General features: G+C 41.0%; 1 protein-coding gene across 6 annotated transcripts; it reads right to left on the bottom strand.

Annotated features, from left to right (window-relative positions):
- Positions 1 to 397: 397 nt before the first annotated feature.
- On the bottom strand, positions 398 to 15,838 carry LOC116638018 (zinc finger protein 596-like). Of its 6 annotated transcripts, none has more exons than XM_032413777.1 (7): positions 15,802 to 15,837; positions 12,719 to 12,804; positions 5,465 to 5,547; positions 3,712 to 3,838; positions 2,729 to 2,824; positions 2,180 to 2,262; positions 398 to 1,722 (listed from the first exon to the last, which is right to left on the bottom strand). In XM_032413777.1, the coding sequence occupies exons 3-7, from the start codon at positions 5,474 to 5,476 to the stop codon at positions 478 to 480; spliced, it is 1,563 nt and encodes a 520-aa protein (XP_032269668.1). In that variant the 5' UTR covers positions 5,477 to 5,547; positions 12,719 to 12,804; positions 15,802 to 15,837; the 3' UTR covers positions 398 to 477. The 6 variants fall into 6 exon arrangements, with proteins under 6 accessions (XP_032269668.1, XP_032269664.1, XP_032269666.1 ...); XM_032413773.1 differs by having other exon boundaries at positions 398 to 1,725; XM_032413775.1 differs by lacking the exon at positions 12,719 to 12,804 and having other exon boundaries at positions 398 to 1,725; positions 15,802 to 15,838.
- Positions 15,839 to 15,899: the final 61 nt, after the last annotated feature.

The raw sequence follows: 15,899 nt of genomic DNA on the forward strand, positions 1-15,899 counted from the left end.
TCCTCAGTCTCTTTCATGTCCTAGTTCTCACCGAACACAACCCTTTGGCAACAAAATTCTCTTGTCTTCCTAGGAATGATTTTTTCCCCAGTTACTTCTTGTTTTAGCAGACTTCTTCTGCATGCCAAATGAGTTGCTAAATTGAATGAGTGCATAGTGATTACAGATCTAGGCTTTCCTGCACAACTGGCTTGTTTAAAGGATAAATGAAAGTATTTCTGCATTGATTACAGACATATTTTCTCTGACATGTAACTTCTCCATTTTATTTGACGGAACTGTGGATGAAAATTCTTCCACACTCACTTCATTTACATCCTTCCGTGTCAGTCCATTATCTAAAGGTTTTGTCATATAGATGACCCACATACGGATTCTCTCCACTTTGGATTACCTTCAGTTGAGTGAAGTAATAAGGATGAATAAATGCTCTCCCACACTGATTATAAATATGGTGTTTCTTGAGTATTTGAGCCCTCAGGAGTGTTTGTAGTTTGAAGCTACAGGTGGTGAATCTTCCACATTTATTACCTTTACATGTATTTTCTCGTGTTGTCTAAGGTTAAAATATTTACTGAAGGCTTTCCCGCATACAAAACATTTATATGGTTTCTCTCCAGTGTGGATTCTCTTATGCAATCTAAAGTTATAGCTTCTATTGAAGGCTTTGCCACATACATTGCATTCATATGGTTTCTCACCGGTATGAGTTCTCTCATGTCGTCTAAGGACAGAAGAGTGATTGAAAGCTTTCCCACATAGGTGACATTCATACGGTTTCTCTCCAGTGTGAGTTCTCTCATGTCGTTTAAGGACAGAAGAATCAGTAAAGGCTTTCCAACACAGATGACATTCATACGGTTTCTCTCCAGTGTGGGTTCTCTTGTGTCGTCTAAGGACAGAAGATTCAGTGAAAGCTTTCCCACACAGATGACATTCGTATGGTTTCTCTCCAGTGTGAGTTCTCTCATGTTTTCTGAGGTGAGAACAGTGGGTGAACGCCTTCCCACACAGATGACACTCATATGGTTTCTCTCCATTATGAGTTCGCTCATGTTGTCTAAGGTAAGAAGTTTTACTGAATGTCTTCCCGCATAGATGGCACCCATATGGTTTCTCTCCAAAGTGAGTTCTTTCATGTTTGTTAAGGTCAGAACAGTGGGTGAAGGCTTTCCCACATAGATGGCATCCATGGGGTTTTTTCCTGGTGTGAATCATCTCGTGTCGCCTAAGGTTATAACTCTTACTGAAGGCTTTCCCACATAGATGGCATCCATATGATTTCTCTCCCGTGTGCGTTCTCTCATGCTTCCTAAGGTCAGAGCAATGAGTGAAGGCTTTCCCACACAGATGGCATCCATGTGGTTTCACTCCAGTGTGAATCATCTCGTGTCGCCTAAGGTTGGAACTTTTTCCAAAGGCTTTCCCACATTCATGACATTCAAATGTTTTCTCTCCATTTTGAGTATTATTGGTTTGTCTATGGGCAGAGCTTTGAATAAAGGCATTCCCACGTTGATGACATTCGTATGATTTACTTGTACTGTGACTCTGCTTATATGTATTAAAAGATGTCAAATAACTGCTGTCTTTTCCACATTCTTTGCTGATATAGGGATTCTTTCTCATTTTAGGTACCACATATTGAGTCCATGTTAGTATTTCAGTAAAATTTTCTCCGAAATCATTGCATTCAAAAGGATCCTCTTGAGTGTGAGATCTCTGCTTTTTGAAAGGAAATGAGAGACTGTTAAAAATTCCCTCACATTTATTCCTTCCCTCTTTCATCTACATATAAATTCTACAGTCATCATTCAGTGATAGAGTCCTACAACATTGTCTCAAGATTAGTTACATAAACAGGGGGTATTCTTCTCCAGCAAGCATAGAGATTTTCTTTTTTGTAGCATCCCAAATGCAGAGATACCTGATTAAAGACATTATTATGTTTCAAATGTTAGGTATGTAAGTCATGATCATGCAGCTGTCTGTTTACAAGACCTCAGGTTATGGTTTTGACTTCAGATTAATTTCTTCCCTAAAATCAAACTAACCAAAACTTCCTGCTGTGAAAACCCTTGATTCCAACTTAAATTATGGTTGGGTAATTGTGCCCAATTCCTTACTTATTCAATACCCACATCATTTGGAAACACAGGTTCATTCCCTTAAAGCTTACCATTTCACTGATTAATGTTGTGTCCTTCTTGCAGATATGTTGCATGAATATCATTTCTTGTTTTTTAAGATCATCTTCCCTATCTGAAATGATTGGGGAAAAAATTGCCATAGTGACTGACGGAATTAAAATGCTGAAGACACTAAATGCTCGTTGAGTATGTTTCAAATACTGACAGAGATGGGAAAGAATGTCAAATTAAGGAATACCATAAGGAGAAGAAACACAAAGGACATCAACAGCTGACCTTTTCAGGACTGAAATATGAGAAAAAATAAGATGGAGATGGTAAGTTGGGGAGGAAAAGAGGGAAAATCTTCATAGAAGAGAATCATGGAAAGGGACATTTTGTGTATTTTAACTCCAATAAGTACATAACTATTACCTTCCCACAGACAGAATAGAAATTGACACCTGTTAAGTAGAATGATGATATCTGAAAAAATTTTCCCCTATCATACTGTTTTATTTTTTTAAAAAGCCACTAAATTTCATTTGATGATTCTTAGGGCCTACTCACTCACTGACTAGGCTCTTACTGTAGCTCACCTGGACTCTGGCATTGCAGCAAACCCCTCTCTTCTTTTGAAAGGTGCTCTCCTGGTTCCAAGTGGGAAATCGTATCTGATTTGTAGAGTTGTCTGCCTGTTCATAGAAAAAAGATAATTGAATTTTGACTTCTGTGCTCATAACACTGCATGATCATCAATATAGGACCAACTAATGAGAAAGAATAAGGTAACCTCTGAAAGTCATCCCAGGTAAGAGTATGTTGAAAACAACATGGACAGTCCTTCACCAACAGAAGTTTAACTCTTGACTTTTCCCAAAGACATTAAGGACCTATCATTGTTGATGCCTAACTAAGTTCAGAGATAAACTGTGTAATCTTCAATATTTTAACACAGCGAGAAGATACAAGTTCTCACAGTGTTTGAATAGTATATCCTAAATGAATCCAATAATAAACCCCACCAGAAAAATCTTGGTTCTACATGGAAAACCATTTGTCTGTTTTTTTTTTTTTTAGATTTATTTATTTTAGAGAGACTGGGGGGGGGGGGGGAGGGGGAGAGGGAGAGAGAAACTTAAGCAGATTCTGCACTGAGCATGGAGCCCGATGCAGGGCTCAATCCCACGACCCTGAGATCATGACCTGAGATGAAACAAAGAGTCGGATACTCAACCGACTGAGCCACCCAGGTGCCCCTGTTTGTTTGTTTTTTTTTTAAATACTGTGGTCTGATCGGTCCCCATAGGAAAAAAAAAAAAAGTCAGTATATTTACTTACCAATTCAAAAATAATGAGTTCCCACCACTGTTTGGTTGTTGTGGAGATTGAGTAGCAAGAAAGACATGAAATTCTAGTGGGATGACAAATGTAAAATGTGAAGAAGATTGCTGTGAGGTAGTTGTGGGTAAGAAAGAAGACAGTCTTCAGAAATCACAGAAATGAGCAATCTTTTCCACACAGCTGTTGAATGAATGAGTGAACGGACATATACATACATCATAAACACTAAGAGACTCACCAATTGAGACCAGGTGACTGATGTTCTCCAGCATCACATCTCTGAAGAGTTTTCTCTGGGACCTGTCCAGCAGGGTCCACTCTTCCTGAGTGAAGTCTACAGCTACATCCTCAAAGGTCACCGATTCCTAGAAGATGATGGACGTTGTTTTCAGACAGGGCCATCTCTGCCAATACTCCGGGGAGGTTGGTACAGGGGACGGCACTGAGGAAGTGGGGGCTGCGTGGACAGAGAGCTCACACAGGATGTTGGCCTCAGTCCGTTTTCAGTGCACACCTTGGACACTGGACTTTCAGATATACCCAGACACACACTCAAAGTACATATATTTCATTATAGAGATACCAAATGAGATGTGGATATAACCTGTGGATTTCCCAATAAACTTGTAATTAAGACTTCCAGATCATGAGTATAAAAGTCTCTCTGGAAAACTTAAAACTAAAACACTAGTCTCCACCAATTTCAAATAAATTTATGGACTCATTACACAACCTGCCACTTTTTAAGAACTTTGATTAGATTACTCCCTTATATGACCTCAGTTTCACCATCCATGAAATGGTGTAATGACCTTTTATGAGTTCTTAAAGATCCAGTGACATAGTAAATGTCAATAGCAAACATTTCTTAAACACAACTTCTAGTTTTATTATCCAATAACTGTCAGAGTATTGAAGCAATCTCCATAATTCTGCAAAACTGAACAGAATTCACACAGGATATGAGATCAGCAGCACATCCTTTTATCTTCACATTACAGGTGTTCATTATAAAGTATAAGCCTAAGTGGTTCATGAGCACAAGCCAGAGGCTCTGAGACTTCCGTAATGAAGGATAGTATTATCCCCGACCCTTCTATTGCATGAGGCCCTTCACATATCAGTTATCATTGTGCTTTTCTTTATCTTGTCTTTCTGTTCAAGTATGCTTAAAGCCATTTTATTGTTCTTATCTCTTCAGCTCATCAAAAATTTCCAGAGGTCCTTAGGTTTTATTTTACCTCCTATACTCCTTTTCCTGAATTACACTCAAAGTTAAGAAAACAATACTCCCTATACATTGTTTCCAGTTACCAAACTTGAACTAAGGGAAATTACAAAGAGGGGAAAAAAGAATCCCCTCATTTGGGACAAGAGAAGTAATGAATTTTAGTTTTCTCTTTTATAAGTTTCAAAAAGTACAAATACATTCTATCAAAACTTTTAAGAGGTTTACATTTGAAAAAAAAAAGAATGACTCCACATTGGCTTCTCTGGCATGACCATCATTTATTTTCCCTCAGTAGTAATTAGCATTCCCCACCCCCACCGCCCCAGCACATATAATACTGGATTGACTGAGCTCACATGTGGGAACATCTGCCTTCCTCTTGGGTTGTAAAGTTTCACTCCTTATTCATCTCTATCACCTGCATTGACCTGAATCCTAAGCCCATTACAGTCAATAAAATGGTTAATGAATGAATTTTTGGTGCCGACTAGGGCATGGGATGGATATGAAAAAAAACTCTCATCTCTCCTGAAAATACAGGGCATTAACTGAGGCTGAGATATCTTAGCATAACATTGGGAAAGAGATTACCATGTGATGAGTCCTTGACCAAACAGGACCATTCCACAGTTCGTGGAAAGCTTAAAGTTCAGATCCTTGAAACACTTGAGTGTACTTAGAACACGAATGCTTGTAGATTTATGTCCACATGATGGCAACAGACATGCTATTTCAGTAGAAAGAATAACTCCCTACTCACTTGTGAGTCCATTCTTAGTAGCTCGATTGTCAAGTGTCTTCTGGATTTTCACTCATACACAGTCTCACCAATAGGAGGCAAAGCTGAGGAAGGAGAAAGGAATCATGACACTCCAGCTGCCCACAATTTCCATACCCACTCGTTACGAAGCTCCACTCCTTCACCTGGAAGTAATCCCCAGCAGAACCAACAGAAACATGCAGTGTGCTCCAAAGGAAATGGGGAGGGGAGGACAGCTCTCCAAAGTTAAGGCTCTCTTGTTGCTTGGAGAGAAGATAGAAGTACCCTCAATTTAGGAAGAATGTGAAAAGCCAATTCCCTCCTGATTCCAAAACAGGATTTCTGGCACCTGCCAAACGTGTAAGCATTGTGAAATTTCTCAGACTTAGGTATTAGTTTATTAGCAGTTTCCCTAACTCCTCCTCAGCCCTCTGGTGTCTCACTCTATCCCTATTCTTCCCTGTCCCAGCCCTCTCTCTGGATACACATATCATCCATCATTGTCTCCTCCAAGGAAGGTCTCCAGCAGTACCACTCCAACACTGACCTTTAGATTTGTTCTGAATGGGTTTGTTTATGAAACAAGATTATTAAGAATGCATTTTATGGGGATGCCTGGGTGGCTCAGTCGGTTGAGCGTCTGACTTCAGCTCAGGTCATGATTCCGGGGTCCTGGGATGGAGCCCCGCATCATCAGGCTCCCTGCTCAGGGGGGAGTCTGCCCCTCCCTCTGCTCGTGCTCTTGCTCTAATGAATAAATAAAAAATCTTAAAAAAAATGTATTTTATGGTAAGATTAGTTAATTTAGTGACTTACTTCATTTTGAGCGACCAAAGACACCCATCTTACAAATTTACCCTTTAAAATCCCCTGCATCAGAAAATTACAGGAATATGTGGGTTACAGCACAACGTCAAGTCCAACAATCTTTACAGGGTAGTACTTCCAAAAATTATAGAATGAAAGGATTTTAGGAGGACTTTTATTTACTCTAGCTAAAGTTTTAGAAAATTGCACTGAAATCTGCATTAGCTGCAACTTCCCTGAATTTCGTTGTTTGATTTTGTGTATCTGTGTATCTGTGAAAGCATTTATAAATTGTAAATCCTCCCCTAAAACATCCATAGTAAGTAAATGTATTTCATGGACAAGTGATAATAATGAGTCATAAACAGAAGTAGGTTTAACTTACCCATTTGTATCTCACGTCAAGAAAAGATAAAGTTTTATTTTATGTGATTCTGTGCTTGTGAGATATACATAATTTGTTCATTTCTTCCTCAAAAAAATTCTGCTAATTATGATTTCATTATTAATTTTATAAATGCCATCATCAGAGTTTCAGGAAGCTTCAGTAGTATGACAAAACTCCATGCATGCCAGCATATACATGCACAGAAGCACATTAGAAAAGTGTTACGGGCAGAATTTGAATTTTCCTTTGCCTTTCTCCTACTCTCAAATTTTAAGCATTACACATCACACCTAGATTTTACCTGGAATAGTACCCCCAACATTAACAATCAGAGGCCCCACCCTGTTTTTACAACCCACCTGTCCTTGCTTTTTCACAGAATTAGATCCCGTGTCCAAGTTCTCTACTGCATGAGAACCACAGCATTGCCCCAATTTCCAAACGTCAGCCTCCAGCCCTCCTCATTTTTACCGCCCAGTTTAATTCAGTTACTCACTTCCATAGATATTTACCCAGACTAATGTTATTTATGTCTTTTTACTATGTCTGCTGATCAAGGCCCCAACAGAAGGTGACTCCACATACCTGCCTATTCCATGACTGTACGTGGTGACAGAGGACCGAGACGCTGACCCTCCTGTCTACGTCAAGTCACAACTCGTAGTAGCTTCCAAATGTATCTGGCAACACCATTCTTGTTTGGTAACTAATAAATCTTCGATGCTCCTTAAATATTTCAAACCTCCATGCCTTTGAACTCACACATTCTGATTTCTCCCCTCACTTTCCAAAAAATGAGATTTTTTCCTAGGTAAATGAATTAATAACTTGACAGATTCTTATTTTTCTTTTTGACAGATGATTTCCAGAGTGAATGATCACTGTAAGCATTGATTTTACTATAAATAGGATATTGTGGCATATTTACTGTAAATAGGATATAAACAGTTTATTGTGGCAAAATACACACAATATAACATTTACCATCCTAATCTTTTTTTTTTAATTGTATTTTTTAAGTAATTTCTACACCTAAGGTGGGGCTTGAACTTACAACCCTGAGATCAAGACTCACACGCTGAGCCAGCGGGCGCCCCCTACCCTAATCATTTTTAAGTGTATAGTCCAATAATGTTAATACATTCATAATATTGTGCAATTATCACCACCATCTATCTCCAGAACTTTTTCCATCTTCTAAACCATTAAACAACTCCCATTCCTCTTCCCACCCTCACCTTCTGACAACCATGGAATTTCTACTTTTATCTCTAAATAGTGTATGTTTTAAACTGATGGTAAAAGAATAAAAATTCTAAAATCTTAAGATATTTCTTTATAGAAGAATATACTGTTTCTGAGGAAAAATCATGTAATATAGTTTCCTTTTAGGTAGGATGCCGTAAGGAATGCTTTGTCATTTTCTTTAACATTTTAATCTTCTGACAGTAAAAGATCTTTAGTATGTATTATTTTAGTAGTAAACCGTTAGTTGATAAACTTTTCATTTTCATGTATCTTTGATGTGTTCTTTCTTTTTAAGATTTTATTTATTTGAGAGAGAGAGAGCACAAGCAGGGGAAGGGGCAGAGGGGGAGGGAGAAGCTGGCTCCCCACTGAGCAGGGAGCCCGATGTGGGGCTCGATCCCAGGACCCTGGGATCATGACCTGAGCTGAAGGCAGACGCTTAACCCACTGAGCCACACAGGCGCCCCTTTGATGTGTTCTATGTCTTTTTGTTGTTGTTGTTCTATGTCTTTTTAACCTATTTACTGCAACATTTGTACTTGAGAATAAGTGATGATCTCCTTTTGTCATTAATAAATGTTCCAAGTCAACTCAGAACAAAGACTGTACCAGACAGTGAAATTACATGGATGAATAAAGCAGAAAGATCATCCTTGTGGAGGTAAGTCTAGTTTAGAAGAGATTAAAGAAATAATGACAAGAATATTCTCTGTACAAATACTAAAGCATTTCATTTGTGGAGGTGGGGAAACACTATTAAAATGCACAAGTAATTTATTGGACACCTTAAAATTTAGTTGGGAAAGCATTAGAAAGTTTAGCGAAGATAGAAATAGGTTCAGCCCCCCCCCCCCTCCATGAGGGAGCAAGTGCAACACTGTAGACACACCGCAGAGCCCGCTGGGCCCCAGGAGGCCCCCCCCATGTGGGGGCAAGTGCAACACTGTAGACACACCGCAGAGCCCGCTGAGCCCCAGGAGGCCAGGACATACTCAGGCAGAGTTATGGGATGAACCTGAGATGGAGGCAAGCAAGCAGATTTCAGGGATCAAAGGGCATTGTAACTGGACTGGTCTTTTAATAAAAAAGATTTTATTTATTTATTTGAGACACAGAGAGAGTATGCATGAGAGAGAAGGAACATGCGGAGGGGCAGAGGGAGAGGGAGAAGTGGACTCCCTGCTGAGCAGGGAGGCCGATGTGGGACTTGAACCCAGGACCCTGAGATCATGACCTGAGCCGAAGGCAGACACTTAACCGACTGAGCCACCCAGGCACCCCTTTAATTTTTAAAGCTAATAGGAATCCACTGGAGAACTGAAAGCAAGAAACAAATAGATTTGTGTCTGTAAATGAGTCTTGCTGCAGAATGCAGTAAAACAAAGGTTTGATTAATTTTAAGAATAATACATTGGTCTGGCATAGGGTATTGATAGTGAAACTGGTGGGGCAGGTGGAAGCATATGAGAGCAAAAGAAAAGGAAGTAGCAACAAAATAATGAATTTTAAAATTTATCAGTTACTGAACCCTATGAGTCACACTTTGTGCTAATTATGTCAGGCTGTGCATGCACTTAAAAAAATATTTTTGGGTCACCTGGGTGGCTCAGTCGGTTAAGCCTTTGGCTCGGGCCATGATCTCAGGGTCCTGGGATCGAGTCCTGCATCAGGCTCCCTGCTCAGTGGGAAGTCTGCTTCTCCCTCTGCCCCCTCACAGCCCCGCTCGTGCTCTCTCTCAAATAAATAAAATCTTAAAAAAAAATATTTTCCTCTCTCAATGTATATAGAATACAATAAAGACATAAATATTAATTTGCAATACTATGTTACTGTATAACCTAAAGATATTTTATTAGAGAAGTAAACTTTGTACTTGGCTTGGGCACAGTGTTAGTCTGGACCAAGAACTGCTCCAAGTTTTAAGTCTCTTAATAAGAGTTAAGGCCAAAACTTTCAGTGAGCTTAAAAACATTTATAAACCAAGAAAAGGAAAAAGGAAACAAGACTTTTGAGTTTTCAAATGTTTACAAATAAAGCATGTATTTATAAAAGTTAGAAGAATAAAAGGAGTAAATAAATTTTAAAGAATGAAATGAAAAAACAGATTTGACAGAAATCAATAGAAGTTTGCACAGTGAAATCAAGCAATTACCAAGGACTTATGAAAAAAATAACACTGGCAAATAAAACAGACCATATATTCGTTTAAAAGCAGTAATTTAAGATGTAAGAGGGGTGCCTGGGTGGCTCAGCCGGTTAAGCGTCTGCCTTCGGCTCAGGTCATGATCCCAGCGTCCTGGGATCAAGTCCTGCATCGGGCTCCATGCTCAGTGGGGAGCCTGCTTCTCCCTCTCCCTCTGCCTGCCTGTCTGCCTACTTGTGATCTCTCTCTCTGTCAAATAAATAAAATCTTTAAAAAAAAGTAAGAAAAACAGGAATTCTATTCTTACTGTGTATGTAGGATAAATGGATTAATTTCCAAGAAAATGTTGTGAATATTCATTCACAAAGAACAATGTGATTAGCCAATTTTATTTATTTTTTTATTTTTTATTTTTTTTATTTTTAAAGATTCATTTATTTGACAGAGAGATAGAGAGAGAGAACAAGTACGCAGAGAGGCAGGCAGAGGGAGAGGGAGAAGCAGGCTCCTCGCTGAGCAGGGAGCCCGATGCGGGGCTCAATCCCAGGACCCTGGGATCATGACCCGAGCCGAAGGCAGCCGCTTAACCGACTGAGCCACCCAGGCGCCCCGCCAATTTTAATATATAATTTATGTTTATCACATTCCATCTATAAAATGGATTTGTGATTTCTCTCAATATGTTAAAGCACTTACACAACTTGTCAAGTTAGTTTAGTGCAATAATGAGAGATTCAATCATAGAAAACAATCTTCATTAAATTATTTTATTTTATTATTTTAAAGATTTTATTTATTTATTTGAGAGGAGAGAGATCACAGAGGGAGAGGGAGAAGCAGACTCCCGGCTGAGCAGGGAGCCCGATGTGGGACTTGGTCCCAGGACGCTGGAATCATGACCTGAGCCGAAGGCAGATGCTTAATTGACTGAGCCACCCAGGAGTCCCTTAAATAATTTTAAATACTGCAATAATTAGATCACATCAACAGATCCTTATAAAAACACTTGACCTTTCAAAATAATTGAGAATCTTTAAAATTCATGTCAACTAGTGGGGAATACTTCTTGTTAATCAAGGAAATCTCAGCAAACATATTCAGCAGCAAAGAAGCAGTCCCGCTCAAGTTAAGGCTGAGAAGAGGGGGCTGGCCAGGGTTGCTGCCACTCACCACTGCCCAGGATGCTTGAGTCAGGACAAAGAGAAACAGACAGGAAACACAAACACAGAGTCAAGGAACTGGAACCGCAGCTACTCTCAGAAGAGATGACTTCAAATTCCAAAGAACAGAAGAATCCTTAACGATCATACCTAATACAAATATTTTCAGATGTGGACAGATCTATGCTTAATATACTGAAATCAGTACTTTCTGTTTAGTTACAGTAATTTAAAAACTAAGGAAACACATTTAAAAAAGTCTACTTACAACAGCAAAATATTATGGCTCCCATTTGAAATCATTTTGTATACTCATGTAAAAATGTTTTAAGAACTTTTTGAGGACACAAAATGACAGGAGTAAAGCCTATCAAATCAATTCTTAAACTAAAGGACACTGTGACATAAAAACCTCAGTGACTATAGAAATTTGGTGCAATCCAAATTTAAAAGTAACACGTGGTGGGACACCTGGGTGGCTCAGTTGGTTAAGTGTCTGCCTTCACCGAGGTCATGATCCGGGGTCCTGGGATCGAGTCCCACATCGGGCTCCTTGCTCAGTGGGGAGCCTGCTTCTCCCTCTGCCTCTCCTTCCTGCTTGTGCTCTCTCTGTCTCTCTGACAAGTAAATAAATAAAATATTAAAAAAAAAAAAGTAACATGGTATTGCACATAAAAACTGAGAATTACCTTAAAAGTCAATTTTGTGTCGATTTTGATTTTGGGTGACAATATAGCCAAAACAATTTAGAACAGAAAAAAAATGAAGGTAGGTCAAATTACCTCTGAAGATACATTATCTGAAACTTTAACACAATTCAACTTAATTAAAATAAACAATAATCAATGATACAATATTAGAAATAAGTGGAATAAGGTATTTTTTAATGTGAAATAGGTGATGCCTTCCACAGGAAAAATGAAAAGCAAAGGGCATGAAGAAAGGATTGTGGTTTCATTATAAGAACAAAGTATGTGTCTGTGTATATATGATTTTTTTTTTAAGATTTTATATTTATTTGACAGTGAGAGAGACAGCAAGAGGGAACACAAGCAAGGAGAGTGGGAGAGGGAGAAGCAGGCTTCCCGCGGAGCAGGAAGCCCAATGTGGGGCTCGATCCCAGGACCCTGGGATCATGACCCGAGCCGAAGGCAGACGCTTAACGACTGAGACACCCAGGCGCCCCTATATATGATTAAACTACAAAATAAAAAATAGTGTGTAAATGCACATGAGAAATGAATTAGAAAAACATTTAATATTGTATCTCTATAAAAATAAAATATATTCAGTCTCTTACATAATTAGTAAAATGGAAATAAAGAGTTGTCATTTCATCCAAATCTACATGTATGTATGTACATAATGAATTCCTGGCTTTTGCAGAAGGGGAACCTCGTGAGTTGGTCATGGATAAAGATTTTTTTGCAATTCTGGGGGTTCATCAGGCCAGAATCTATTACAACATGAAAGGTGCCATCTCTTGGCCCAGCAAATTCCCAACTTACCCAGACTGTAGGAACCTTCAGAAACCTGCAGAGGAATCGACTCTTTGCTGATCCATTAAGAGTAATGGCGTGTTGGGATCGATGTGCTGTGAACAATTTTAAAATCCTTTTTATGTTATAGATTTAGGTTGATTTTAAATAGCAATTAGTGAATAAAACACTCATGTGTTGAAGTGCCATCTCAATTTGTCATGGCTATCAGTTTGTAATCTCTCCCTTCTATTGCAAATTACTAATATTTCTAGCTCAAATGCACACATTCACTTTGTTAGGCTTCAAATACATTATACAATCAGGTGCAAGTTTCCCCTTATTGGTATTCTTTTCCAGGATTTTTCTGGTATTCTTGAGATTAATGCACTTTGATCCTGGTGTGTAAAGAGCTAACGGTACATCCAGATTTGGTCCTTACACAACACCTACTGGGAAACCTCACTGATACCATTGTGCCCGGTCCTTGTCTCTAACCAGTGTCTGGGCATGAAGCACTTCTCATGAAGATCCCCTAAATGGAGCCACCTCACAAGTTCCACGTCGATTAGTCACAGAGAGATAGAACTGGTCTGGAGTTGGGAGAGTACGGAGGGAAAGTCATGAGTGGGTGAGGAAATGTGTCAGGCAGGATACCTGGGAGTCAGAGATTAGTATGTCCTAAAAACAGCAATTCAGGAAGAAGGGAGAATAATCAACAGATAAGTGAACTCTTTCCAGAGAAAGAGTCATCATCATCATCTTTCTCCTACTTTGAGCAACTCTCAGGCAAGATCAGTCTTGAGATGTTACTCCTTAATTTGGAAAATGTGCCATTCAGGTCTTTGAATAACTCGTCCCACTCCTGGGCTCCAACACTCACGTGGGGAGGAAATCAGCATGTGGAATAGGTGGTCCTCTGCAGTCTACTAAAACACCAGGGAACAGGCATGATAAACTTGCAGATGGAGAGGAACAAGTGTCTGCCCTGTGCTTCTTAATACCCCTGAACCCTGGTGAAGCCCACCTGTCACCTGGCATTCAGAGGAACAGGAGTCTGTGTGACCCTCCCTTTCAAGTCACAATCCTTGCCGTCTCTTGCAGTATAGGCTGAACACAGGATCACCAAGGGAGGATGTGGAGCTCTCCTCTTCTGTCTCTGAGCTCCCAGGCTCTCTCCCACCCATTAACGCCCATCACACTTTGCCCTCCCATCCCAGAACCAAGGTTTACCAAGAGATGTATCTGTTCTGTGCTTGTTTTAAAATTCTTGGTTTTTCCCTTCCCAACTGCCTTGTGCTCTGTGTGTTCTGGGTCAGGTAGAGATGAGAGAAGGAGAGGCTAGTGGAGAGTAAACCATCACTGGCCTTATGCATGCGCTGGCTTGCATTCAGTGTTGGCAAGGCTTGCCCTTCTCATCCCTGCCCCTGACGATTCCAGCCGGTATTCCATCCTCCTGAGCAAGAACAACTTCTCTATTTCATGGTTTTACTCACATTGATTAAAAGCTTTTAATTTCTTTTTTTCCAGAACATCGCATCAATACATCAGAAAATGTATTGTTAAGAAGACCTAATTATTGGCATGGGAAAACATACAAGGTCAAGTATGGAAATACCTTTAAGCAATGTATTTATTATGATCAAATGAGACATGTTAGAACAAAGTTCCAGAATGATGCAGCCCATCCTACAATTTTTGTTTTTTGTTTTGGAAATTTGAAGAAATCATATACTTAGTTGGAAACTTTAGCTCTCAGATCATATAATTAAAAGATCACGGGGCGTCTGGGGGGCTCAGTCCTTAAGCGTCTGCCTTGCTCAGGTCGTGATCCCAGGGTCCTGGGATAGAGCCCCCATCGGGGAGCCTGCTTCTCCCTCTCCCACTCCCCGTGCTTGTGTTCCCTCTCTCACTGTCTCTCTCTGTCAAATAAATAAATAAAATCTTAAAAAAAAAAAAAAAAGATCATGTAAGTGGGGCGCCTGCGTGGCTCAGTTGGTTAGACGTCTGCCTTCGGCTCAGGTCATGATCCCGGAGTCCTGGGATCGAATCCGGCATCGGGCTCCCTGCTCCGCGGGGAGCCTGCTTCTCCCTCTCCCTCTGCTGCTCCCCCTGCTCATGGGAGTTCTAAATAAAATCTTTTTAAAAACTACATAAAAGAAGAAAGGAAGGTGTTGAATATTAGACTACCTGTTTAAACCTGGTTTTGAATGTGAAGACAAAAATCATCAATATATCCAACAACTGCACACAGAAACACCGTAACACTATTTACTAATCAACAAAGAACACTTTGAGTATATAAATACAGCAAAAGCACTGTGGACTCATCTCTGAATGCGACTTAATTAATTTAATGGGGAAAGCAATTTAGAACTTTAAAAACATACTAACGCGTCTGCAATGTCCCTTCCCTCGCCCGCCGCCGCTGGAGGTCAGTCTCTCTGTACTGTCCCTATGCCCGAGCTGAGCTGTCTTCACAGGCTGTACGGTTCTCCCCAGGCCACTTTCTTCCTCACCTTCACTGCTTCTTCAAAGTCCCCTGTAACCACCCCCCTCCCATCCTCCGCGTAACTCCGTGCGAAGCCCTTGCCGCCCCTTCCTGGTCCCCTCTCCTTGTCTTTCCTCCTCACGCTCCCGACACACCGCGACACTCCCCGGGCCGGAGGAGCTCCCTCTCCCGCGGGACCGGGCACGTGAACACACGCCGTCACACACAGCCCGGGGAGCAGGTCTGCGGCGCAAGGACACGGGGTGCCACTGGACGGGCTCGCTCTCTTCCCTCAGTCCGGGCTCACGGGCCTCCCCGAGGCGGTGACGGCGCCCCCGGCCGCGGGAGGGCGACGGCGGCGGCAGAGTTTCAGGAGAGGACTGGGTTCTGTGGGAGGGCTCGGGGCGACTTCGACCGGAAACAGACTCGGACTACGGGACCAGGGAGCGGAGGGACCGGCGCCCCGAGTGTCTCAGGGCAACGCCGAACTCCCCGCGGGTCTCACGGGCGGCTGCGGGGCCTATGACGCCCGCAGGAATCCTCGAACCCCGGGCGTGGAGAACAGAGCCAGGAAGAGGCTGAGGAGCCCGGGTTTAAACCTCCAAGACCAGAGTTTACTTACCGGAGGAGGACCTTCGCTTCCGGAAATCCTCTTCCGGGTTAGGAGGAAATTACGTGAGAGGGCGGGGCCTTTGTCCGGGAGTGGCGAGGCCAACCAGG

Source organism: Phoca vitulina, unplaced genomic scaffold (assembly GCF_004348235.1).
Source record: "Phoca vitulina isolate PV1807 unplaced genomic scaffold, GSC_HSeal_1.0 scaffold15, whole genome shotgun sequence".
Taxonomy (NCBI): Eukaryota; Metazoa; Chordata; class Mammalia; order Carnivora; family Phocidae; genus Phoca; species Phoca vitulina.